At 53.6% G+C, this 25,128-nt stretch overlaps 1 protein-coding gene across 3 annotated transcripts in view; it reads left to right on the top strand.

Annotated features, from left to right (window-relative positions):
• Positions 1–25,128, top strand: part of NADSYN1 (NAD synthetase 1) — a 54,502-nt gene that overhangs the window by 13,692 nt on the left and 15,682 nt on the right. For all 3 annotated transcript variants that reach the window (XM_037998862.2, XM_008013029.3, XM_008013104.3), the window contains exons 4-15: positions 1,701–1,754; positions 2,308–2,397; positions 10,374–10,425; positions 11,204–11,292; positions 11,482–11,599; positions 12,310–12,441; positions 17,608–17,682; positions 20,234–20,358; positions 20,827–20,875; positions 21,401–21,503; positions 22,470–22,638; positions 23,936–24,071. In XM_037998862.2, the coding sequence (XP_037854790.1) occupies positions 1,701–1,754; positions 2,308–2,397; positions 10,374–10,425; positions 11,204–11,292; positions 11,482–11,599; positions 12,310–12,441; positions 17,608–17,682; positions 20,234–20,358; positions 20,827–20,875; positions 21,401–21,503; positions 22,470–22,638; positions 23,936–24,071 (1,192 nt within the window). The remainder of the gene's footprint in view (positions 1–1,700; positions 1,755–2,307; positions 2,398–10,373; positions 10,426–11,203; positions 11,293–11,481; positions 11,600–12,309; positions 12,442–17,607; positions 17,683–20,233; positions 20,359–20,826; positions 20,876–21,400; positions 21,504–22,469; positions 22,639–23,935; positions 24,072–25,128) is intronic.

Raw genomic sequence — 25,128 nt, 5'->3', positions numbered from 1 at the left:
CTCACGAGAACCCACTCACTCCCTGTCAGAAGAACAACACGGAGGGGATGGTGCCAACCCATTCATGAGAACTCCGCCCACACCAGGCCCCACCTCCAATGCTGGGGATTACAGTTGGACATGAGATCTGGTGGGGTCCTGGATCCAGAACATGTCAGAGAGGAACAGAAGCCATGATGGAGTGAGTCGCTCATGGTGGCCACAGCCAGGACAGGGGCCGCAGCCAGGACTGGGAAGGGCAGTGGTGCCCCTGCATGCATCTTACCCTTTCATCCCCATTTTTGGGAGGAAGAGTCGAGGCTGGTGTCAACCAGAAATAAAATCCTAAGGCCCTCCCAACCCTCTGAATGAACCGCTTCTCTCAGAGGGGCCCTCCAGGGTTAACCTGAAAGCCTGGTTCAGGCCATGACGGGGAGTCGGGGGTGATCGGGGATCAGACAGGCCTCATTTCCCCTCCTCCCTTTTGGAAGAGCTGACCAGCATGAACATCAACACAGACTTTAAGTCTCATAGGAAACATTTACAATCTGTTCCCTCTGAAGCCCGCTACTCGGAGGTTTCATCTACATCATAAAACTTTGGTCTTCACAACCCACTGTCATAACCCAGACGTTCCTTTCTATTGATAATAACTCAACCAATTGCCGATCAGAACCATTTAAATCCACCTATGGCCTGGAAGCCCATCCCCGGCCGCCTCGAGTTGGTCCTGCCTTTCCAGTTCGAGCAGTGCCCATCCAGCATGTATTGAGTGACATCTTCTCTCTCCCTGAAATGTGTACAAGCAGGCTGTGCCCCGACCACCACGGGCACGTGTGGTTAGGACCTCCTGGGGCTGTGTCAGGTGTGCATCCTTCACCTTGGCAAAATAAATGTTCTAAGTGGACTGAGACCTGTCTCAGATACTTTTGGGTTCACACCGGTCACTTAGCCAGTGGCAAGGCTGGAATTGGAACTCCACACCGTCCACATTTGGTTTTTTCTTCCCCCAAAACACTTTTGCGGTCGGATCACACCCCCGGCAGGCGCCTGTGCTTCTCTCCGACACTGCGTCCTCTCAGCGCCCCTGTCCAGGTCATCTTTCCCTTGTGCTGCCCTGCTCTGGCCAGAGCCTCTTGTCGGGTCACTCTCGTCCCCCTGCGAGTGTCCCCAGCCAGGTCGCCCTCTCCTGCTGTGGTCCCCTCATCTGCAGTGGGAGATGATAGGGTGTCAGCGAGGTGATAGGAGTGTGAAGCCAAGGCCCAGTCCTGAGAAAGGGCCGGCCCGGAGCGGCGAATGGAAGGGTTCCACATGTCCCAGGTGGTGGGTGGAAATGAGCTCAGGGCGGACAAGTGCTGGAAAGTGGATACCTCAGGTTAGCACAAGGCAATTTGGAGGGGGAAGGGGAGGAGGCAGCAGAGGCTGGAACATTCCAGGAGGAGAGGGAAGAACCCTGTGGTGGAAAGAAGTTGCCGTTCATTGAGAAGAGGCTCCTCTAGGCTTAGAGTCGGTGCTGCCTGGGTGGCAGAACCATCTCGGCTCGTTTTAGCTTTGATTGGAGGGTGCCAACAGAAGAGCCTTGCAGTTCCGTGAAGGGATCGGAGGGCGCTTCATATTAAAGTAAAATGCATGATTCCAGAGCTGCAGCCAGCCGCTGCCTCCGCGTGCTCTGTGTTTTCATAACTGGGCGGACATGCGTGTACCTCCCCTCTCTCCTGCAGGCCTGTAATGCACCGAAACGTCCGCTACAACTGCAGAGTGATATTCCTCAACAGGTAGGCTCCCTGCCCCCGCCCCCGGGAGGGTGACTGGGGCCTCTCCCTGGCTCTCAGCCGAGGGTGCTGCCCTGGGGACCCATTACTGGTAGGCTGCTTCTGGAAGTGCCCGGGTTAGTCAGGGCCGATGCACCAGGCAGGTGACCCAGGTGCCTTTGCTTCTCTGGGTGTCAGCCACCACCGAGACAGGCATCATCAGGTATCAGAAAGAGAGAGACGCAGAGGGTGGGGGTGCGGGGACACATGTCCTTGTGGCCTGGAAGCCAGTCCTGCTGAGCGAGTTCCCTGGAGCGCCTGGTCACCAGCTGCTGGTGAGGTGCACACCTGCAGGGGCTTAGCTGCTTCACTGTGAGGGTCAGGAATGGATGCAGCTGTGGGGACCTGAGTCATAGACAGAAAGTGGAAGCCCAGAGAAGGAGAGAGATTTGCTCGGGGCCCCATTCTTGAGCCGACTGTACACAGCATCACCTTGTCCCCCGGTGGCAGTGGCCACCACTTGTGGCACGTTCGTCTCAGGAGCCCGGTGTGCACGGCTTTGTTCCCCTGCCTGCAGGAAGATCCTGCTCATCAGACCCAAGATGGCCTTGGCCAACGAAGGCAACTACCGTGAACTACGCTGGTTCACCCCGTGGTCGAGGAGTCGGTGAGTCGGGTGCCGGACCGCTCCCAGGATGTGTGTTAAGCACCTTCGCTGTGTGTAGCCTTGGGTCCGGATCATGGGAGTGTTACTGGTGGAGGGTGTCCAGGTTCTTGACATTTTGAACAAAGGATTGGACAAAAAGCACAAACAAAGCAAACAAAGAATGAAGTAACCAAAGCAGAGACTGAATGAAAATAAAAGCCCACTCCACAGGGCGGAAAATAAAAGCCCACTCCACAGGGCGGGAGCGGCCCCAGCAAGCGGCTCATGGGCCTGGTTACGCAATGTTCTGGGGTTTAAATATCCTCTAGAGGCTTCCCATTGGTTACTTGGTGTGGGCCCCATGTCAATAAAGAGGCTGAAGTGAAGTTACAAGGTTATTTACTTGGTGTACACACTATGCAAATAAAGAGGTGTTTCCTGTCTGAATTAGTTACAAAGTTATTTACTTGGTCTTAGAAAGCTGGGGTTTTTCCTTTGATTTAGTTCTAGGAAGTGCTTAGGTTCCCTGCCCCCAGACCCTATTCCACCTCAGCAGTGTCACAGATATCCGCTAGCTGGGGCCCATGGTGCAGGCGGTGAAGGAATTTACCAAGACAATTGTAGGTGAAGAGGGGCAGATTGATTAGAGAAAGTAGGAAAATATTTTGCAAGATTGCAACAGGCAGCACAGCAGAGAAGGGGCTGTCTGCAGAGAGGCAGCGGCTGGAGGGAGGTTTTATAGGGTTGTGCTGGAGGGGGCTACATTGGGGATGAGGTAGAACTGTGGGAGCCACTGCGGAAGGAGGTCATTGTGCCTGTGGAGGTCATCGTGCTCTCAGAACAACTGTTCGTTGTTCTCCACCTCTGGGGCTCCATACTCATTGCTTCCTCATCTGATCAGGTCTCTGCAAGTAGAGGATGCACAGAAACAGGGACTAGGGTCTCCACCCCCTGGTGCCAGTCCCTTATGTGCCTGATTTGATGCTGCTGATTAAACTGTAGCTAGGTTCAGCACAGATCACGTGGAACTCTCAGTCATCAGTCAGGGATGTCAGTCATGTTAGGTGAAGTGTCACTTCCATCTCGAATGATACTGAACGTCAGGTTTCACATCTTCACCCGGTTGACCTTTGGGTCATTCTTCGTCATGGGGTGTCTGCCACATGCATCCTCAGGCATTTACTGGCATGGCTGGTCTCCCCACAGATACTCCCAGTTGTGACAACCAAAAATGTCCCCAAACATTACCAGATGTCCCCTGGGGGGCAACATTGCCCCAGTTGAGAAATTCTGCTCTCTATTTTTATTACAGTTATTTCTGTTTTTTATTGTTGCTATTGCAAATGGACTCTTTAATATTATATTTTTAAGCGGTTAATATTTTTATGTAGGAAAACTTGATTTTTATGTTGCTTTCGTAATTGACCACCTCGTTGAATTCTGTTGTGTCTGTTGGTTAGTCTGTTGATTTTTGTAGTTTTTCTTTTAAGTTAAACTTATATAATATGCAATGAATTTTCCTTTTCCTTTCCAGTATTTACACCTCTTGGTTCATTTTCTTAACTTTTGTTGGCCAGCATTTCTAGAACGGTGCACTAGATCATTTCTGGAGCAAAATTCTTTGCTAAGGGGCAGTTTCGTCTTTTTCCCGACTTCCCTTGGAAAGTTCTTCATGTTTCTGCATTTGATTGGGGCTTATATCTATCTACAGCTAGTTTTACTTCAGATTTTTAAAAATTGAGAATGGATGTTGAGTTTATCCCATGTCTTTCTAGCATATGTTGAGGTGAAGATAAAGTAAATCTTTGCTTTCTAAATTCTCCAGAAAAAAAAAATTTTAAAAAGCCGTCTTTTGATCTCCTAGGCTGAGCACCTACACTCAGCCCCCTGGACTTTCACTTACCACGCGCCCCCATCCTCAGCCTCTAGACCTCAAGACCACCCCTTTCCCTGTCCCCTGTCTCCCGAGCCTAGTGTTCTGGTGCCCAGTGTCTGGTGCACTCTGGTCCCCAGTGGGATGATGTGCTGGGCCCAGGAGGTGGTCCAGGTATCCTCTGCTTCCGGCTCTGTCTCACCCCGCCCTCTAGAGCCTGGTGCTGCCAGACACGAGCTGCAAGGTTTCCGTGGTGGGACGGCTTTGCTTCTCATGGCCACTCTCTTCTGCAGGCTCCAAGGCTGTAATTTCATCCTCTCTGCCAGCAGAGGCGGAGAGATGTCTGCCCCCTCGCGGTTCACTTTCTGTCTTGCAGGTGGAATCATTGACTGCTCTTGTCTGCCACTCACTCCTTTGCTGCTTTGCCGTTTCTGACTCCAGGGCAGTTCCGGAACCGGAATGACCCTCACAACTGAAGCCATTAATATGCCGGATACAGTGTGTCTGCATTTATGTCTCATTTTCACATGTGCACCACTGAGCTGGCAGGAAAGTACAGAATACATTGAGCCTAAAAACAGTGAAACCAGAGACCCTGGGAAACAAGGGTAAGACCCTGGGCACAAAGCTGGCTTTTGCCCCAAGGGTTTTCCTACGCCTGGAGACCTTGAGCTTTACTGGTGATAACTCCATGGAAGTGGAGGTGGGGGGATGGGCAGGAGATCCAGTAGGAGACACCCCCGTATGCTGTTGCTATAGTCGACTCCCATTGAAACCATGACTGAGACATAAGCCCACTGCACAGAGAGAGAAGGCTGAACACATGCCTTCCTCAACCTGGTGCTTGGTGGAGGGGGAGAAGTGTTGCCTAGAGATTGACAGCCTTTGTGCTGGAAACCTCCCTACCTGTGTAGTATAATAAGACTCAGGAGAAGAAGTTAATTCCGTGTGCACCCAAGATGAGTTCCAGAAGTGTCCAGTCTCCAGGCAATAGACCTTCCAGAAGTTACTATAGCGTCCGCAGATGCTGGGCACAGGCAAACAGACTTCTGGGCACAGGCAAACAAATTTCTCTGGAGAAATTCACCTTCAATCCAGGCTGCTCAGAATTTCTAGACATGACATTTATAGAAAATGAGAAACTCACAGTCCAAAATCTTAAAATGCACAAGGAAATAAAGCACAACGAGTAAGAACCAGCAAAAAAATACAGTAGACGCAGACGTGAAAGCTCGACACAGAATAGAAAATAAGTGTTCCTAATACACTGAAATAAATCGATGAGAAGCTCAAAAGGTAAGAAACAGACAATCAGAGTTAGAAAAAGAGCCAAATAATAATGTGAATGAATAACACGTAAGTTAAACATAGTTGAATAGAGAGGTAGGGAACTGAAAGATAGACCTCTCCCTGCAATTATACAGAATTTAAGCCTTAAAGAAAATCTGATGCAAACCTAAGAGACATTAAGAAACATCAGCAAAGAGTGAAAGTGGATAACAAGGGTGGAATCCCTGTCTCAGAAGGCGATAACGGAGGTTACAGAGAAGAGGCGGTATTTGAAAGAAGATGGAAACATCCACAGAATATTTAAAAGATGCTGTTCTCAGATACACTAACTGCAACAGATCTCAACAGGATAAACAAACAAATTCACATCTAGAAACATTCTTGTGAAACCACAGAACACTAAAGACACAGAGAAATTCTCGAAAGTAGCCAGAAGGGAAAAAGACAAATCACCCACAAAGATTCAGCAGCTGGAGCAACTCCTGCTTCGTAGTGGCGAAGCCTGGAGCCAGGAGACGGTGCCTGGAAAAAACCTGAGGAGGGAGTCACCAGCAGCCGGGAATGTTAGAATCAGCAAATGCATCCTTTAAGAACAAGGATTAAAAATCAAGACATTTTTACAAAAGCAAAAACAGTTTACCGTTAAAAGACTCGATGGAAATTCTGAATGTGGACGTTAGGCAGAAGGAAAATTACTCTAGCAGAAGCCTCGAAATTTCAAAAGGATTGGTGAAAAAGGATATTGATAAATTTGTGGATATGTGTAAACAAACGGGACTGTACGAAACATAATGTCTAGTATGTAGTAGAAAATCGGCCAGCCCTAAATCGCTGCACAGCTGTGCTTGTAAATTAGGGCAGTGCTCTGTAGGAGGGTAAATATACTGATCAATTTTTGACTTTAGGTGAAATACACATAAAATTTCTCAGGTAACCACTAAAAGGAAAGATACAGAACATATGATTGTCAAAGTAGCAGGCAGAAGAAAAGAAGAATAAAAAGGAAAAAATGAAATAATTCCAAATGAAGCATAAAAGAGTTCTTTAAAAGTCCAGTAGAAAAAGTGGGACTCAGAGATAGCACGCAAGACAGAATAAATCTGTCAGTAATCACTACAAATAAAAATGGATACAATAATTTGATTAAAGGACAGAGGTCATTATTCTGGATTAAATGAAAATCCAGGAATAGACTGAAACCGTATTGTAATTAACTTGCCAAATTAACTTGCCAAAAGGCAAGTTTGCTGGATGATAAAACCAATCAAAAGTCAGGTTCCTTTCATTTACCAGCAACATTCAGTCAGAACGTGTAACTTTAAGGAAGATACCGTTTATTCCAGCAGCCAAAGTGCTTATGGATAACTATAACCAGAGATGTGTAAGCCCCGTATGGGAAAAAGTGATAAAATTTTATGGGAGGGCATTAACAACTACTGAGCTAAATGGAGATTGCCTGCGTATGTGAAAAGGAAGGCACAGTGTGAAAAGCATTCATCTCCCCTAAGTTGATCTATGGATTCAGTGTAGTTTCCATAACTACATAACAGGAAATTCAATAAACCGGCTCCAATATTTCCATGGAAGAGCAAAAGGCCACGAATAGCTAAGATACTCATGAAGACCAAAAGAAAGGCCAGGCGTGGTGGCTCATGCCTGTAATCCCAGCACTGTGGGAGGCTAAGGCAGTCAGAAGTTCAGGATTCGAGACCAGCTCAGAAGTTCGAGACCAGCCTGGGCAACATGGTGAAACCCCCTTTCTACCAAAGAAAATACAAAAATCAGCTGGGCATTGTGGTGTACACCTGTGGTCCCAGCTGTCGCGATCAGCTGGGTTGTGGAGACCCTAACCCAGCGGCACTAGAGGAATTAAAGACACACACACACAGAAATATAGAGTGTGGAGTGGGAGTTGGGGCTGACAGCCTTCAGAGTGGAGAGTCACGAATGAGTGTTACCCACATATTTATTGACAGCAAGCCAGTGATAAGCATTGTGTCTATAGATTATAGATTAAAACAGGAAACAAAGGAATGGGCTCTGGTTACTTATCTGCAGCAGGAACATGTCCTTAAGGCACAGATCGCTCATGCTATTGTTTGTGGTTCTGGACCGCCTTAAGTGGTTTTCCGCCCTGGGTGGGCCAGGTGTTCCTTGCCCTCATTCTGGTAAACCCACAGCCTTCAGCCTGGGCGTCATAGCCATCACAAGCATGTCACAGTGCTGCAGAGATTTTGTTTATGGTCAGATTTGGGGGCCTGTTCCCAATACCAGCTACCTGAGATGCTGAAGTGGGAGGATCACTTGAGCCCATGAGACTGAGCCTGCAGCAAACCCCGATCGTGCCACTACACTCTAGCCCAGATGACAGAATGAGACCCTGTTCATCTGTTTTCATGCTGCTGATAAAGACATACCCAAGACTGGGTAATTTATAAAGAAAAAGAGCTTTAATACACTCGCAGTTCCATGTGGCTGGGGAGGCCTCACAATCACTGCAGAAGGCGAAAGGCACATCCTACATAGCGGCAGACAAGAGAGAACAAGACCCAAGCAAAAAGGAAAACCCATTATAAAAGCTCTCCTGAGACTCACTACCATGAGAACAGTATGGGGGAAACCATCCTGTGGTTAATTTATCTCCCACCGGGTCCCTCCCACAGCATGTGGGAATTACAGGAGCTATGATTCAAGGTGAGATTTGGGTAGGGACACAGCCAGACCATATCAGCACGCCTGAGTTGAAGTACAAAGATAGGCGAGATTTGTTGCGGGGTGCACTTCCAAGGAGAGAGCATCACACGCTGGGGGCTCGGAGGTCCAGGCGATGCTCTGCTCCTTCACCTGGGTACTGCATGCACTGGACTTATTTTAATATCCTTTAATTACACATGTGTGCCTTTGTACTCTTTTGCGTAACATATTTTGCAATAAAACGAATCCATAAAGGAAGTCTGTGGCCAACCAGATTTTAGCGCTGCGTCTGCAGGAACCAGCTTTTCCTGCCAAGGTGCCTGTGGGATGTCTCTACGACTCTGGAGGTTCAGTAGCTCCAGCAAATGGCTTGGGGGTTCTCATCGTGTTTGATTATACCCTGTAAGGTTTTTCGACTTCACATTCAGGTCTTCTTATTTCAGGAAAGTTGACCTATTTTCTGCTTCCAAAGGCTTTTGTTCTTTTGCTTCCGTTCTGTTCTTCAGGAACCTCGATGACTGGCAAGTGACATGTCTGTGTCTGCCTGCCTTATCTTTCATCTTCTTTCTAACCTTCACTGTCTTCGTGTATTTGCATTTTTTTCTGGCAGTTTTATTGCCCGGAATTTGTCTTCTCTGCAGTGCTCTTCACAGGGCTCTATCCTGTGCTTTGTTTTTCGTATCTGCAAGCATTTTAAGACTTTTCAAAATCTTTTCTTAGTTGTCAACTTATCTCCCATCATTTATTTGTGCTTTTGTTGAGATCTTTTATCAGTTGATGTTGTCTCTAGGATTTCAGAGCATAAGTGTGGGGCTCCTGTTCCTCCTTCCCTGTTTGTCTCATGAACACCTCGGTGTCAGGTGTCACACTGGGCCCTCTGGGATGGTATTCCTTTCATCCTTCCTGTGGAAGGGGTGGCAGGAAGGTGAGACTGGAGCCCACCAGAAGCAACTGCACGTTTTGGTTCGCTTAGAGAAAGCTGAGGTTTCTAATCCTCTGGGAGCTGTGCCAGATGATGACAAGAAATGGTCGTGTTCATCATGCCCCTACTTTAGTAAGGAGTATGCAGGCTCAAGGTGCTATTCCAGGTTCCAGGTCCTCTTAGGAAAACATAACTAAGGCCTGGTACTTGCCTGCAGAGAGCCATTCTCAAGGTGTGCGCTGGCCATGGAGCACAGCTGCAGTGAGGGGCAAGGCCGAGTGCATGCCCATCCTGCTGGGTCTTTGGTCTGGTGCCCGGGGGGGTCTTTGCATGAGTCGAGGGAAAGGTGCAGATGAAGGGAGAGATGTTTGGACAGTTCCTGCATTTAAAATGCATGTTGGTGCAGCAGCATCGCCATCAACAGGCTGTAGAGGGTGAACTGAGTGCTCGATATGGGATGGCAAGGCAGCCTGGAGGTCTGTAGGGTATCTTCATGTCCCCGTTCCCTATGTGAATGAGGGGGAAAGACATCATTGACTCAGTTTCTCAACTTTTAACATTTCTTAAGTGAAGAGAGCTACTAAAACCATGCCCAGAAGGCTCCTGGGAATTCTAAGAAAGCAAAAAGGAAACAGAGTTCCTTGCAAGTCTGAGTGGCGCATCTTGTGACAGCCTGTTGGAAGTCAAATACGTGAACCGTCTATTTTGAAGATTCCACCTCTTGGTGGAGATCCTTGGGACACCTTGCACTAAAGTTGGTATTAAACCCTCCTCCCCATCTCTCAAATTGAGAGCATCATTTTATTCCAGGGATGTACGGGTTTGTCATTGTGTTTCGGGTTAATGCCACATGATTTTTCTGATTTAGTAACAGCAATCAGGAATTCCACCCGGATTTCTCCATGGGGCAGCGTGGTCAGTTCTCAGCGAATCCCCTGTGACACATCTCTCCATAAAGATGAACAGGAGCGTGTGGGGAAACTGAGACAGCCCGATGCTCAGAGAGCCCAGCCCACCACAATGCCACGTAGTCTCCTCAAGCCACCTTCATACTCTTTACCTTCATGCAATTGTTTATTGCACTGGGGGGACACTTGGCAGTTCCTTTGCCAGTTCATCAGTTCGGAGGGTTCAGTTTGAGTTTTGTTTAAATGTAGCTGCCCTTCCTCATTTGTCCTGAGATGCTCATCCTCAGATCCTTGGTGTTTTCCTCTCCAGGCACACGGAGGAGTACCTTCTGCCTCGGATGATACAGGACCTGACAAAGCAGGCGAGTCCCTGGGTGTGGAGCCCATTTTTCAGTTGGTTGTCGCTGTTCTCAGGCAACAGTGGACCGGGTGGGGCGGGAACCCTTTGGGATCCAGGTAACGGAAGGCACCACAGTGCACACAGGTCTGAAACAGACAAAGGAGGCAGATTCCTATAGGGAGGGGGGCTGCGGGCCAGGCAGCAGCCAGGGCGGCTCCTCCTGGCCTTGGGGCTGCTTTTCCTCCCTGTCCCTGCTCACACTGGCTTCCTCCTCTTTGTGTCCTCCTTGTGGCAGAAGACAGGCTTCTCTGCCCCCAGGGGCTATGTTCCTACATTTAAGTGTTATCTAGACCGACAGCAAACTGCCCTGTTCTCAAGTTTGAATTCTAAGGGAAGGCACCCTGGTGTCCCCTCTCAGCTGCTGGCTTGTGGCTGGGAGTGGGGGCCGGGCTTCATTAGCACAGGGCAGCAGCTGCTTCAGTGTGATCACAGAACAGGGTCACTTCAGAAGCCGCTGGCCCCGATTGGCAACCCCATTGGTGACCGTGACATTCTGCCCCTTGGCTGCTCAGAGTACAGACATCCCCTTATTCCACACATAGGCTCCTAAAGGCTCCTCTTCCTGGCACCACCCAGTGTCCCATGTGCAGCCGCAGGGCACCCACCTCTTCGGAATGTGCGAGAGCCCAGAGCCAACTCCAGCTCTTGTGGCTGCAGGAGGTGTGTGGCCCTAGGTAGTGTTTGTGGCCCAGACAGGGCGTGACCAATGAATCTTATGCACTCTTCTCTTCCGACGGCAGGAAACTGCGCCCTTCGGAGATGCGGTGCTGGCCACGTGGGACACCTGCATTGGAAGTGAGATCTGTGAGGAGCTCTGGACACCCCACAGGTCAGCCCCATGCCCCCGTGCTGTCCGATCGCCCACCTCACATGGGCCAACTGGGAGGACCTGGGACTGCAGACCTCCTGGGGCCATGACCGTCGGCCGGGAGCTGCCACGGGAAAGTGTGAGGGCTGCCTGGGAGGCTGGGTTGGAGGAGTCTGGTGGCCTCTTCTCTTCACCTGCCTCTGCCTGCAGCCCGCACATCGATATGGGCCTGGATGGAGTGGAGATCATCACCAATGCCTCGGGCAGTCACCACGTGCTGCGCAAAGCCAACACCAGAGTGGATCTCGTGACTATGGCCACCAGCAAGGTAGGGGTTGGGCCAGGGAGCGTGCACCACAGGGCAGGCGCTGTTATCTGAAGCACTCTGCATCCTCAGTGCCCATTGCAGGGCTGGGCCCACACAAGATGGACCTTCCGGGCTTGTAATTACGGCCTGGACTCAACAAGTGTGCCCTGCCGCCCCCCGGGGCTTCGCTGGCACAGCCCATCTCACCCGCGCAGCTACCCCAGGAAGCCAACCCTGTCACCCTCCCTGCCGTGACCAGGAACCAGGACGTGCTCCTTGTTTGTTGGCATGATGGCGGGGCGTAGGGAACACCCGTACGTTTGCTGCTTCTGCTCTTGGGCAGTGAGACGTGCAGCGGGCGGTGCTGGTTCGTCCTTCACGTTGCAGGTTTGGGTTTAGCTGAGCCGCGTTTGAATCTTGGCTTCATCACACAGAGCTTTCTTTGGCTTGTCTGAACCTCATCATGCCTCAGAGAGGTGATGGGGTCTGCCTTGTAGGGTTGTTATGAAGCAAAAACACATGTTTTACGAAGAGCCTGGCACCTAGCAAGGCCGGGCTCGCCGCAGCTTCACGTGCCTGTGCTTCCCTACACGTGCGTGTTATCTCGGCGGTGGTGGGGCCACTCATGATGACCTTGCAGGACTGGGGGGAAGTTCCTATACGTGGGCAGGTGGCAGGCGAGGGCGGTGGACCACAGCTGACCACTCCACTGTGGGCTCTGCCTTTTCCAGAACGGCGGGATTTACTTGCTGGCCAACCAGAAGGGCTGTGACGGGGACCGCCTCTACTACGACGGCTGTGCCATGATCGCCATGAACGGAAGTGTCTTCGCTCAAGGATCCCAGTTTTCTCTGGATGACGTGGTAATGAACGGGCCTGGACGTGACTGGGGGAGGGTTCCCTGTGCAGAGGCCGAGCTCCTGGCCCTCCCCTGTAAGCCAGGTGCTTAGTGAGGGCCCCTGTGGAGAAGCCCCCGGGGATCCCGCCTGCTCTGATGGCCTCTGATTTACCTGGTTGGTGAGGGGGGACCTCCCACCCTCGGGTCTGAGGACAGCCGAACCCCGACACACGGCACATGGTACTGGACGGTTGAGGTTATGGGCAGCTTACGAGTTCTGCGTACCCACAGTGCAGGAGGAGGGCTCCGTGCCACACAGGGCCAGGTGGGAGTGCACTCAGGAACCAAGGGGACGGCCCCCGCGGTGGGAGGCAGGCTCTGTGGTGCCGAGAGGATGGGTGCCGCCTGGCACCTGCGGAAGGTGGTGTTGGTTTGTTTGAATTCCAGGGGCTGGCAGGGAACCAGAGCCGCTCCTTTGAAAGGAGCAGACTCCATGGCCCCCGAGACAGGTTTAGGGATCCCGTGTTTGGTGAGGGGGCCTTATCCTCAGGAGCAGAGCGGTCAGGAGAGCTCATGGTGAGGCCGTTCAAGGCTCCGCCATTCTTCCCTGGGTGCTGAGGCCACATATACTCATCTAAGGCCCTACACCATGCTGTCCCTGAGTCCGGGGAAGCAGGAGTGGAGACCCCAGGACACTCTGGTCAGCGAGGCTTTGTTCTATGGGGCTCTCTGAGCACGCAGTGGCCAGCTGCGTGAGGGATAGCCCTGGGGGAGCTGTGAGTTACAGGTTGGAAGCTCCATTGCTATCCTGAAGTGACACAGATATGTGGGTGCTCAGAGGAAGGAGACGACATAGAACAAAGCTAAGAACCCTGCCTGGCACAGTCCTCACCAGCAACTGAACTGCCGCTTGGAATGGGGTTCAGGACCTTGTTGGAGCCCCAGATTCCTTTGGGAAGCTGATGAAAGCTCTGCACGTTCTGCGTCTAAAGATGCGCATTAGCACGGGGCAAGGCTTCCCAGGTGATCGTTACCGCGATGGGCGTGAACTTCCTCCACAGAGAAGGGACCACAGGTGGAAAGTCCTGGGAGAGGTTTGGGCTACTCTTCCTTTCAGTTTTTTGTTTGTTTGTTTGTTTTTGAGACGAGTCTCGCTCTGTCGCCCAGGCTGGAGTGCAGTGGCACGATCTTGTCTCACTGCAACCTCTGCCCCCCAGGTTAAAGCAATTCTGCCTCAGCCTCCCGAGGAGCTAGGACTACAGGCGCCTGCCGCCACGCCCAGCTAATTTTTTGTACTTTAGTAGAGACAGGGTTTCACCGTGTTGCCCAGGCTGGTCGCAAACTCCTAAGCTCAGGCAATCCACCCACCTCGGCCTCCCAAAGTGCTAGGATTATAGCTGTGAGCCACCGCACCCAGCCTCCCTTTCGGTTTTTGAAGCAAACAAGAAAAAACGGGCTGTTATTGCCAAAAACGGAAATCAATCCCAAGTGCACAAATACAACAAAAAGTAACTTTTAGTTCCGCCCCAATCCGGTGTGGGTGGGAGCATCCCCACTCTCGGACTCAGACCCCGCGCGGGTCCCCAGCGCTCCCTCCCGCACACAGCGTCGCCGGACTCACCTTTGGACCCGACGACATTCCGCTCTGCTCTTGTTGGGGACCGGCATTAAAGTGTCGGATTCACCGAGGCAGGCAGTAGCACACGAGACAAGTTCTGCAGCTGGCTTTGCAGGAGCAGGGCGAGCCTGTGTCCTGGCATCACCGACTCTGAGAGGCTGTCTGAGCGGTTTCATGGCTTTGCTGCCCCTGCGTTCCCATCCCCACGATTCTGTCTGGTGCTTTCTGCACAGCATAGGCGTGGTCAGCACGGAGGCGGTTACCAAACCAAACCAGTTTCAAAGTGGACCGAGTGAACTTCACCCTGAAAAAGAATTCCACGGTCTTTTCAGGGGTTTCTTGCACAGAGGGCAGGCAAGGGTGTGGCCGTCTCAACTCCAGGCCCTGCTTTCCACGTGACAGCGTCCCTGGAGGCCTCCTTGCTCTTCGTCGTTAACCACGACAGCTGGAAGGGCTTTGAAGAGAAGGATTAAGTTCCTGCTGATGGGAAGTGTGGTCCGCTCCCCATTCCCCACGTCACAGCCACAGGCACGTTGGCGGTCGTGTTGATTGGCAGGTGTGTTGGGAATCACCTGCCCCAGGACCCCCGCAGGTTCCTGGCCCCACATCAAGCCCCCGAACCAGAGTCTTCGGGGGTCTGCATTTTTAGTGAGCGCCAGGCAGTTGTTTCATGCACTAGAATCCAGGAGCCGTTGTCTCTAGAATTCCTGATGTAGCCCGAGATCTCCGTCCTGGGCTGCAGCCACAGGTCTGCTGCATTAAGAGTGGCAGTGCTGTCCTCAGGCTCAGGACACCGCCCTCTGCCAGGTCCTCCGTGGTGCACCTGAAATTGTCAACAGAAGTCTTGTGACACATGGAATCATTTGAGAGTCTCCCCTTCTGCCTCCCACTCAAGCAACAGACCTGCCGATCCCCCTCGTCGGCCCATGTTTCTTAGGGTCTTCCTAATCCCCTGGGCTTTCCGGCTTGTTATGTGCCTGGAGTCAGGCTGCAATATGGAAGGCTGTTAACCTAGCCTTGGGGAGAGTGGGATGGAGCCACCTTCTCATGGAACAATCCTCACCTCCCCCATCTCCATTGTTTTATGGCTTCACACTTACCATGGCTTTCTGCATGGAAGCTTGGTGGCCGCAGTGCCATCCCTTTGGAAAGCAGCCAGAGAACCACAGGATGCGTGAATGGTCTCCTTGTCTTCATGGGCATCTCCAGCCAGGTCTGGCCCCTGTTACAGCAGTAGGAGCGAGGGGCGCGCAAGGTGGCCACAGCCATCCTGTGAACCGCCGCAGTGGTGCAGGTGCTGTTCCCGCTGTCCCATGCTTGCGTTTAGCAAGGCAACACTCAGGAACACAATTTGATAAAGGTATTTTTTCATGAAGGAATAACCCCTGAGTTAAAACCTCATTTCTGCATACACTGCAATTGGCAGAACCCCTACCATAGCCAGGTTCAAAGGCAAGGCAGTGTCACCTCCTGTGACATAGGCAGCACGTCCGGGCCAGGACCCTGGCGTGGATGCTGGGCCTGTGGCTCTGCCTCTGCCCTCCCCCAGCTCCGCCCTCCTCTGTGTTGGTCTCAGTCTCAGGTTGCCTCTCCTCTTGGGCACGGGATGTTTGCAGCAGCTCCAGCCATCCCATCTTCACACAGCCACATGCAGAGGCAGCAAAGGGACCCTGGCTCCCTGTGTGAGAGAGGCATTCCCAGAAGTCCCCTGCAGAGGCTTACTGACGGGGGGATGTCTTACTGACAGGGGGTGGTCTTACTGACGGGGGGGTGTCTTACTGATGGGGGCTGTCTTACTGACAGGGGGGTGTCTTACTGACGGGGGGATGTCTTACTGACAGGGGGTGGTCTTACTGACGGGGGGGTGTCTTACTGACAGGGGGTGGTCTTACGGGGGGGACGGGGGGTGTCTTACTGACGGGGTGTCTTACTGACGGGGGGATGTCTTACTGACGGGGGTGTCTTACTGACGGGGGGGTGTCTTACTGACGGGGGGTGTCTTACTGACAGGGGGGTGTCTTACTGACGGGGGGATGTCTTACAGGGGGGTGTCTTACTGACGGGGGTGTCTTACAGGGGGATGTCTTACTGACGGGGGGGTGTCTTACTGATGGGGGCTGTCTTACAGGGGGGTGTCTTACTGACGGGGGTGTCTTACTGACAGGGGGGTGTCTTACAGGGGGATGTCTTACTGACGGGGGGGTGTCTTACTGACGGGGGCTGTCTTACTGACAGGGGGGTGTCTTACTGACGGGGGCTGTCTTACTGACAGGGGGGTGTCTTACTGCCGGGGGGGTGTCTTACTGACAGGGGGATGTCTTACTGACAGGGGGGTGTCTTACTGACGGGGGGGTGTCTTACTGACGGGGGGTGTCTTACTGACGGGGGGGTGTCTTACTGACGGGGGGATGTCTTACTGACGGGGGTGTCTTACTGACAGGGGGGTGTCTTACAGGGGGATGTCTTACTGACGGGGGGGGTGTCTTACTGACGGGGGCTGTCTTACTGACAGGGGGGTGTCTTACAGGGGGATGTCTTACTGATGGGGGCTGTCTTACAGGGGGGTGTCTTACTGACGGGGGTGTCTTACTGACAGGGGGGTGTCTTACAGGGGGATGTCTTACTGACGGGGGGGTGTCTTACTGACGGGGGCTGTCTTACTGACAGGGGGGTGTCTTACTGACGGGGGCTGTCTTACTGACAGGGGGGTGTCTTACTGCCGGGGGGGTGTCTTACTGACAGGGGGATGTCTTACTGACAGGGGGGTGTCTTACTGACGGGGGGGTGTCTTACTGACGGGGGGGTGTCTTACTGACGGGGGGTGTCTTACTGACAGGGGGGTGTCTTACTGACGGGGGGATGTCTTACTGACGGGGGTGTCTTACTGACAGGGGGGTGTCTTACAGGGGGATGTCTTACTGACGGGGGGGTGTCTTACTGACGGGGGGATGTCTTACTGACGGGGGTGTCTTACTGACAGGGGGGTGTCTTACAGGGGGATGTCTTACTGACGGGGGGGTGTCTTACTGACGGGGGCTGTCTTACTGACAGGGGGGTGTCTTACAGGGGGATGTCTTACTGACGGGGGGGTGTCTTACTGACGGGGGCTGTCTTACTGACAGGGGGGTGTCTTACTGACGGGGGCTGTCTTACTGACAGGGGGGTGTCTTACTGACGGGGGTATCTTACTGACAGGGGGGTGTCTTACTGACAGGGGGGTGTCTTACTGACGGGGGCTGTCTTACTGACAGGGGGGTGTCTTACTGACGGGGGTGTCTACTGACAGGGGGGTGTCTTACTGACGGGGGGGTGTCTTTTAGGGTGGTGTCTTGTGCCGTGATTAGTGGGTCACTGGCAAGTGTCTGAATGCAGTGGAGGTTCTGGTGGCAACAGTGAGAGGGAAGGGCTGTGGGTTGGCCTCAATGTCATCTGTCCCATCCCTGGGCCCCCAGGAATTCAGGGGTCTCAGTCCCTGCTTTAGAAGGTGTGACACACCTTTGACAGCAGCCACATTACACATGGGAGTCGAATAAACGGGAAATCATGCGTTCTCTTTGAAATTTCCTTCCCCAGGAAGTCCTGACGGCCACGCTGGATCTGGAGGACGTCCGGAGCTATAGGGCGGAGATTTCATCTCGAAACCTGGCGGTGAGTGCTCCAGTAGACAACTGTGTGGGACGCTCATCAAAGATGTGGAAAGTGGCACCATTCATGTGGGCCTGGTGGCGGTCATGAGGGTGCAGTGCCTGAAAAGTCCAACGGGAAGTTCCGGACTTCCCAAGTGTGGAAAGGGCTGGTGCTGTAGACGGAACCTGCTTCCATCTCTTCCCCATCGTCCTCTGCTTGAGCCAGGCCCTGAGCTGGGGTGAGCTGGGGACAGGCAGGCAGAGAGGCCGACAAGTCGGTCAGTGTGCTAGGGGCTGCCACACAAGAAAGACCCAAGCAGCCTTGGAGCCCAGGAAGGCCTCAAGGTGGGGGGTGGCAAGCGCAGTAGGAACAGGCACGCAGCGTGCAGCCAAGGCTGGTCCCCACCTCGGCAGTCGGAGGCAAGGTCCAAGGCACAAGCGAGCCTGTGTCTGAGACCCTGGGATGCAAGTAATGCCCCTCCTGCAGCCCAAGGTCCTGCTGCTGGTAGCCTGGAGCTCTGCGTTTCTGCAGGATGTCATCACAAATAGGATATCCAACTGTGCAGCTGTCGTGAGACGGTGATTTTTGCAGACATTGAAGAAGTGTGATGCTCATAACAGAGCGGACTCTTCTGCTATGATTGATTGACACAGGGTCTCATTCTGTCTCCCAAGCTTGAGTGCAGTGGTATCATCACAGCTCACCGCAGGCTGGACCTCTGGGACTCAAGTGATCCTCCCACCTCAGCCTCCCAAGCAGCTGAGACAACAGACACATGCCACCATGCCCAACTAGTTTTTAATTTTTTTCTTTTGTAGAGACAGGGTCTCACTATGTTGCCCAGGATGGTCTTGAACTCCTGGGCTCAAGCAATCCTCTCACCTTGGCCTCCCCAAGTGTTGGAGGTACGGGCGTGAACTACCACGCCCAGCCTTTGTTTCCATAGCAGTTTTATTAAGTCGTATTTGCCATACCACCCAATGTATCCATTTAAGCACCCGATTCAGTGCTTTTTCGGGTTCTCATGGAGTTACGCAGCCACAATCTTAGCGCATTTTCATTACCCCAGAAAGAAACTCCACCCCGTTCCCCTCCTCCGCCCCTGACAACCACAAGTCTACTCTCTGTCTTCATGAATTTGCCTATTCTCGACGTTTCATTGGGGTGAAATCACATAGCGTATGGCTTCCACACTTTACTGTGCTGTTTGCAAGGTTATCTATGTGTCGGGTGCAGCCACCCCTCGGTATCCACAGGGGTTGGATCCGGGAGCCTCAGCCTCCACCGATCCCCTGCAGGGATGCCTGTGTCCCACAGTGCCCCCTGCAGAGCTCACTGACACGAACAGTCGGCCCTCTGTATCCATGGGCTTCAGATCCTGCGATTACTGTATCTTCTATCTGTGTGCGGTTGAATCTGCGGGTGTAGAACCCACAGATACAGGGAGTGACTGTAGTTCATCCCTTTGTATGGTCAGAGCGTGTTCCATAGCGGAGATGGACACATTGTGTTTATTCACTCATCCACTGATGGGCATCAGGAATGTTTCCACTTTCTGTCTATCGTGAATAATTCTGCTACAAACATACATGTACTTTTGTTGGAGGGAATACGTGTTTTCATTTCTCTTGGGTGTGTCTATCCAGGAGTGGAGTTGGCTGGGTCTTATGGTAACTTTGTTAGCCATTTTTTGTGGGTTTTTTTTTTTGTTGTTGTTGTTGTTTGAGACGGAGTTTCACTCCAGGCTGGAGTACAATGGTGCGATCCCGGCTCACCACAACCTGTGCCTCGTAGGTTCAAGCGATTCTCCTGCCTCAGCCTCCCGAGTAGCTGGGATTACAGGCGCCCACCACCATGCCTGGCTAATTTTTGTATTTTTAGTAGAGACGGGGTTTCTTTTTTTTTTTTTTTTTGAGACGGAGTCTCGCTCTGTCGCCCAGGCTGGAGTGCAGTGGCGCAATCTCGGCTCACTGCAAGCTCCGCCTCCTGGGTTCACGCCATTCTCCTACCTCAGCCTCCCGAGTAGCTGGGACTACAGGCGCCCGCCACTGCGCCCGGCTAATTTTTTTTCTATTTTTTAGTAGAGATGGGGTTTCACCATGGTCTCGATCTCCTGACCTTGTGATCCACCCGCCTCGGCCTCCCAAAGTGCTGGGATTACAGGCGTGAGCCACCGCGCCCGGCCGAGACGGGGTTTCATCATATTGATCTGTCTGGTCTCGAACTCCTGGCCTCAGGTGATCCACCTGCCTCGGCCTCCCAAAGTGCTGGGATTACAGGTGTGAGCCACCACCCCTGGCTCTGTTGAGCCTTTTGAGGAGCTGCCAGAGCGTTTGCCACATGGCTGCACCGTGGTGGGTTCCGGGCAGCCGGGTATGAGAACCCTGGTTTCTCGCCCCTCACCAACACCTGTTGCCATTAGTCGTTTTGCTCCTCGCCATCCTCGTGGCAGTGAGGGCGGCCTCGCTGTGGTTTTGACATGGCGGATGGAGTCCTGCTTGCCTGTCAGTCCCGGGGACCCAGAGGGTTTCCATGAAGCTGGGAGTCATCCTGTCTGAATCTCCATTGCCAGGCCAGCAGGGCAAGCCCCTACCCCCGAGTGAAGGTGGACTTTGCCCTCTCGTGCCATGAGGACCTCCTGGCACCCATCTCTGAGCCCATCGAGTGGAAATACCACAGCCCTGAGGAGGAGATAAGGTGTGTGGCCCCGCCCCTGGGAAGGACCTGGCGTCCGCGTGGCCACACCTCTGGGGTGGGGACTCCTGGAGGTCACGCAGTGGGTTTTCAGAACCTGCCTGGGTGGAGACTTGGCAGGAGGCAGCTGTGCCTCCCCTGGGTTGAGGGTGTGGATGCTGGAGCCAGACCCCCTGGGTGTGACCCCCAGTCCTGCTCCTTCCCCAGGCTGTGACCTTGGGCCCCAAGGCGCTGTCCTTTCTGTGGCTCAGTGTCCCCATTTTAAAATGAGGATGATGATAATACCCACGTCCCGGGGCTGTCTTTGGAATCACATGCGTCCCTTCTCACGAGGTGCCTGAAGCAGAGACGGGCGTCCTGAGAGCCCAGCGTTGACTCTGGCACTGCAGCCTCCTGGGGCCTGCTTGGGTGGGTTGGGGGCTGTGGACCGGGGCGTCCGCCTCCGGGCTCCATGTTCTGATTGCCCTGCAGCCTTGGACCTGCCTGCTGGCTCTGGGATTTTTTAAGACGAAGCCAACAGGTAAGACTTCCGATTTCTAGTGAGCCCACTTTGCTTGTTCTACTAGTTGGTCTGGTTTTATTCTGGGGCAGGGTAGGGATTTTTTCTTTTTTTTTTTTTTAATGCAAATGACAAAAAGCATTTCATCACTCTGCCTCCATGGTGAGCTTAGTCTGCACTAGCCAGAGGCAAGGTGGGCACAGTGGCTGGTGGGTCGGCTCCACCTTTGGAGGCTTGGCGGAACCCAGCCTGTCGGCATCCAGGGTCACGCTCACCATCTAGCCAGCATTGTAATCCCTCGTATCTGCAGTTCATCAGTGGAATCAGCCTCAGACACGCCCCACAGCGAAGCGTCTCTTTTTCCCTTTGAAAAATCCATTAATCCTGCCACGTGTGGGCATTTGTCCTGACCCCATGGAAAGTGCCGACACCCACGTGCATTTCTGTGGACGCCTCCTTGAGTTCTGTGGGTGGAGCTTGGCTGGTCCGTGGGCATGCCGCTTCTCCGAGGCTCTGCTTACACTGTGTTTGGTTGGTCCATTCCAGGGGGGGTTTTTGCTGCCCCTGAGTGGCGGGGTGGACAGCGCAGCCACCGCCTGCCTCGTCTACTCCATGTGCTGCCAGGTCTGCAAGTCTGTGAGGAGCGGAAGTAGGTGACATCTGTTGGCTTGAGGGAGGCTCCAGGGTCCAGCCCTTGGGCTACCTGAGTCGGGGACCCAGGAGGGGGCAGAGGAAACACCCATGCCATGGACGTCGGGGTGAAGGGGGCTTTGCGGCCACGCACAAATGTCACAGCGTCACATCCCAGTCCTGCAGCCAAGGCAGCAAGGCCATCAGCAGCTTCCTGGAGCTTTGGGCCTATGTGGCTGAGTCTCCAGAGCTGCACCTGCCTGCTCCGTGCACGGTGTGGCCTGGTGGAGAGAACACAGGCGTTGGAGGTTCACATCCTCCCCCGTGTGATATGGTATTGGACATCATCTTAGCATATGTAGCACAACAGGGGTGACGATGCCCATCGGATGGGGCTGTGGGCCATAGCATGGGCTGGTGCTACACAGGCACCTGGGGTGTAGACCAGGGTGAAGCCACACAGTCAGCTGGGGGTGTAGACTGGGGTGGAGTTGCACGGGCACCTGGAGGTGTAGACCGGGGTGGAACTGCACGGGCACCTGGGGGTGTAGACTGGGGTGGAACTGCACGGGCACCTGGAGGTGTAGACCGGGGTGGAGTTGCACGGGCACCTGGAGGTGTAGACCGGGGTGGAGTTGCACGGGCACCTGGGAACTGTAGACCGGGGTGGAGCTGCACGGGCACCTGGGAGTGTAGACCGGGGTGGAGCTGCACGGGCACCTGGGGGTGTAGACCGGGGTGGAGCTGCACGGGCACCTGGAGGTGTAGACCGGGGTGGAGTTGCACGGGCACCTGGAGGTGTAGACCGGGGTGGAGTTGCACAGGCACCTGGAGGTGTAGACCGGGGTGGAGCTGCACGGGCACCTGGAGGTGTAGACCGGGGTGGAGTTGCACGGGCACCTGGGAACTGTAGACTGGGGTGGAGCTATGTAGACACCCCACACACTCAGGCGACTTCCACCCATTCTGTCCTGGTGGTTTTCAGATCAGGAAGTGCTGGCTGATGTCCGCACCATCGTGAACCAGATCAGCTACACCCCTCAGGATCCCCGAGACCTCTGTGGATGCATACTGACCACCTGCTACATGGCCAGCAAGAACTCCTCCCAGGAGACGTGCACCCGGGCCAGAGAGTTGGCCCAGCAGATTGGAAGGTGGAGTTTGCCCCTGGTGCTGGGCATGGCAGGCGGCTGACAGAGCTCAGAGCCACTGGAAGCTCTGCCTGTGAGCACATTGGTGACTGGCTTCATTCACGCCACATCGTGTCATCTACAATGTGGATAAACGTGTCAGTGCTCTGTCCCTTTTTGTGGGTGAATAATATTCCACTGTCTACGGATAGACCAGTTTGTTTCTCCAGTCATCAGCAATTGCTTAAATGTGCATCTAGGAGTTTATCAGGGCTCCACTTTCTCTTGGTTTGAGCCAGATTTCAGGGAAGTTGTGTACGAGTCCTCCCTATCTGACCCACCTGAGTCTCCAATAGTGCCTACAATTTCCACCCTTCTGTCCCCTCACTCTGTGCATTCCCAGTGTAGGCTGCAGGTCGTATGTGCTCACCAGGGTGCACAGCAGGTCCTGGGAGTTGGCTGCGGGCAGGCTCCTACCCCTCCTCCTGTCCCTTCCCCCTGCCCTCACTGCCTCTTCCACAGGCAGTTCTCTACATGAGGACAGTGGAGGGAGAGCACCTTTCCAGAGAAGAGAGAGTGGGTTCCATCTAGAATGTTCCATCCGCAATGGCTCGTAGGAGAAAATGAGCAGCTCCCCATCCTGTTTGTTGAGCTCAGCTAAAAGCTGTCCCCCTGCCCCCCAACAATTCTCCTCCTAGATATGTACTCAGAGGAATCAAAAGCAGGGACCCAAACAGATACTTGTTCAGGAAAGTCCATAGCAGCACCATTTGCAGAAGCCAAGAGGTAGGGACAACCCAAGGTCCATTTCAGATGAACGGAGGAAGAAACTGTGGTCCATTCACACAGTGGAATATTATTCACCCATGAAAAGGAGCGGAGCACGATCACGTGACACAGTGAGGAGAAACCTTGAAGACGTGGTGTGGATGAAAGGAGTGGAGCCAGCCACACCAGGCCACATGGTGTTTGATTCCATTTCCATTCCATTTCCACACAATGTCCAGAACAGGCCACGGCACAGAGAGAGAGGGCGTCTGTTACTCTCTACATCTGTCAGTGTCACAGCTGTCAGAGCTGGAGGAGGAGGGAGTGGGAACAGACTGCCAGTGGGATGGGGTTTCCTTCTCTGGTGATGGGAAGTTCTGAGCTGGATGGTGGTGATGGCTGCACAGCACTGTGGATTGCTAAACACCACAAATCATACACTTTAAACGGGTTACAATGGTCAGTTTTAGGTCATCAGGGCTTCACTGCACATGCACACACACACGCACACACGTGCACATGCTGCCTTCAACACCTACCCTTCTCCCTCCAGCCACCACATCAGTCTCAACATTGATCCAGCCGTGAAGGCCGTCATGGGCATCTTCAGCCTGGTGACGGGGAAGAGCCCTCTGTTCGCAGCTCATGGAGGAAGCAGCAGGGAAAACCTGGCACTGCAAAATGTGCAGGTGCCCCCGCCTGGGCCGGCGTCCCCTGGGGGTGGGGATGGGGGTGGGGGTGCAGGGAGCCCTGGGACAATCACTGCAAAATGTGCAGGTGCCCCTGCCTGGGCCGGCGTCCCCTGGGGAGGTGCAGGGAGCCCTGGGATGGCTGGTGCAGGATGTGCAGATGCGCCTGCCTGGGCCAGCATCCCCTGGGGAGGTGCAGGGAGCCCTGGGATGGCTGGTGCAGGATGTGCAGATGCGCCTGCCTGGGCCTTCATCCCCTGGGGAGGTGCAGGGAGCCCTGGGACAATCACTGCAGGATGTGCCGGTGCCCTGGCCTGAGCCATCATCTCCATGAAGGTCATGGCACAGGGAGCTCAGGGACAACTAGTGCTGGGGTCACAGCCTGTGTGCCTCACTGAAGACGTCAGTCATGCAACCTTGTTAACAAGGAGGGGGTCTGTGTGTGTGTTGGTGTGTGAGCCTGTGATGTGTAAGAGCAAGAGCGGGGGTGTAAGGGTGTGCATGCATGAGTGTGTGCACCAGCGTGAGTGCAAGAGGAGGGTGTGAGCCTGGGTGTGAGCATGAGTGTGAGAGGTTACATGAGTGTATGAGAGTACAAGTGTGTGAATGTGAGTATGCACAAGTGTGGGGGTGCTTGTGAGTGCTTGTGCACAAGTGTGTGTGGATGTGCGAGTGAGTGTGCACAAACATGAGTGCACAATTGTGTGCATGAGTGAGTGCATGAGCATGCCTGTGAGCGTGCGGGTGGGTGGGTGTGCATGATGTGAGAGTGCACGTGACTGTGTGTGAGTGTGTCTCTTTAATCCTCAGGGAACAGCCCAGATGCTGTCTGCTTCCTGGGCTACTGCACTTGACTGGGTGCTCCATGATGGGTGGAGGAGAAGAGGCCAAGGGCTCCCGCTGCTGGGATCTGTCCTGTCTCTCCCTGTCCCCTTTCTGCTGTGCCTTGGTGGCCTCTCCCCTCCTGCCAGTGGTAAAGGGATGGAAATGCAGTGGCCAAGCTTTCTCCCAGGGACCCCACAGCTCAGTGCTGCCACTGATGCTCCCTCTGCCCTCT

The sequence above is a fragment of the Chlorocebus sabaeus genome, chromosome 1 (genome assembly GCF_047675955.1).
Source record: "Chlorocebus sabaeus isolate Y175 chromosome 1, mChlSab1.0.hap1, whole genome shotgun sequence".
Classification (NCBI taxonomy): Eukaryota; Metazoa; Chordata; class Mammalia; order Primates; family Cercopithecidae; genus Chlorocebus; species Chlorocebus sabaeus.
Note: the sequence above shows the minus strand (reverse complement) of the source record. Positions and strands in the feature narration are given on the sequence as shown.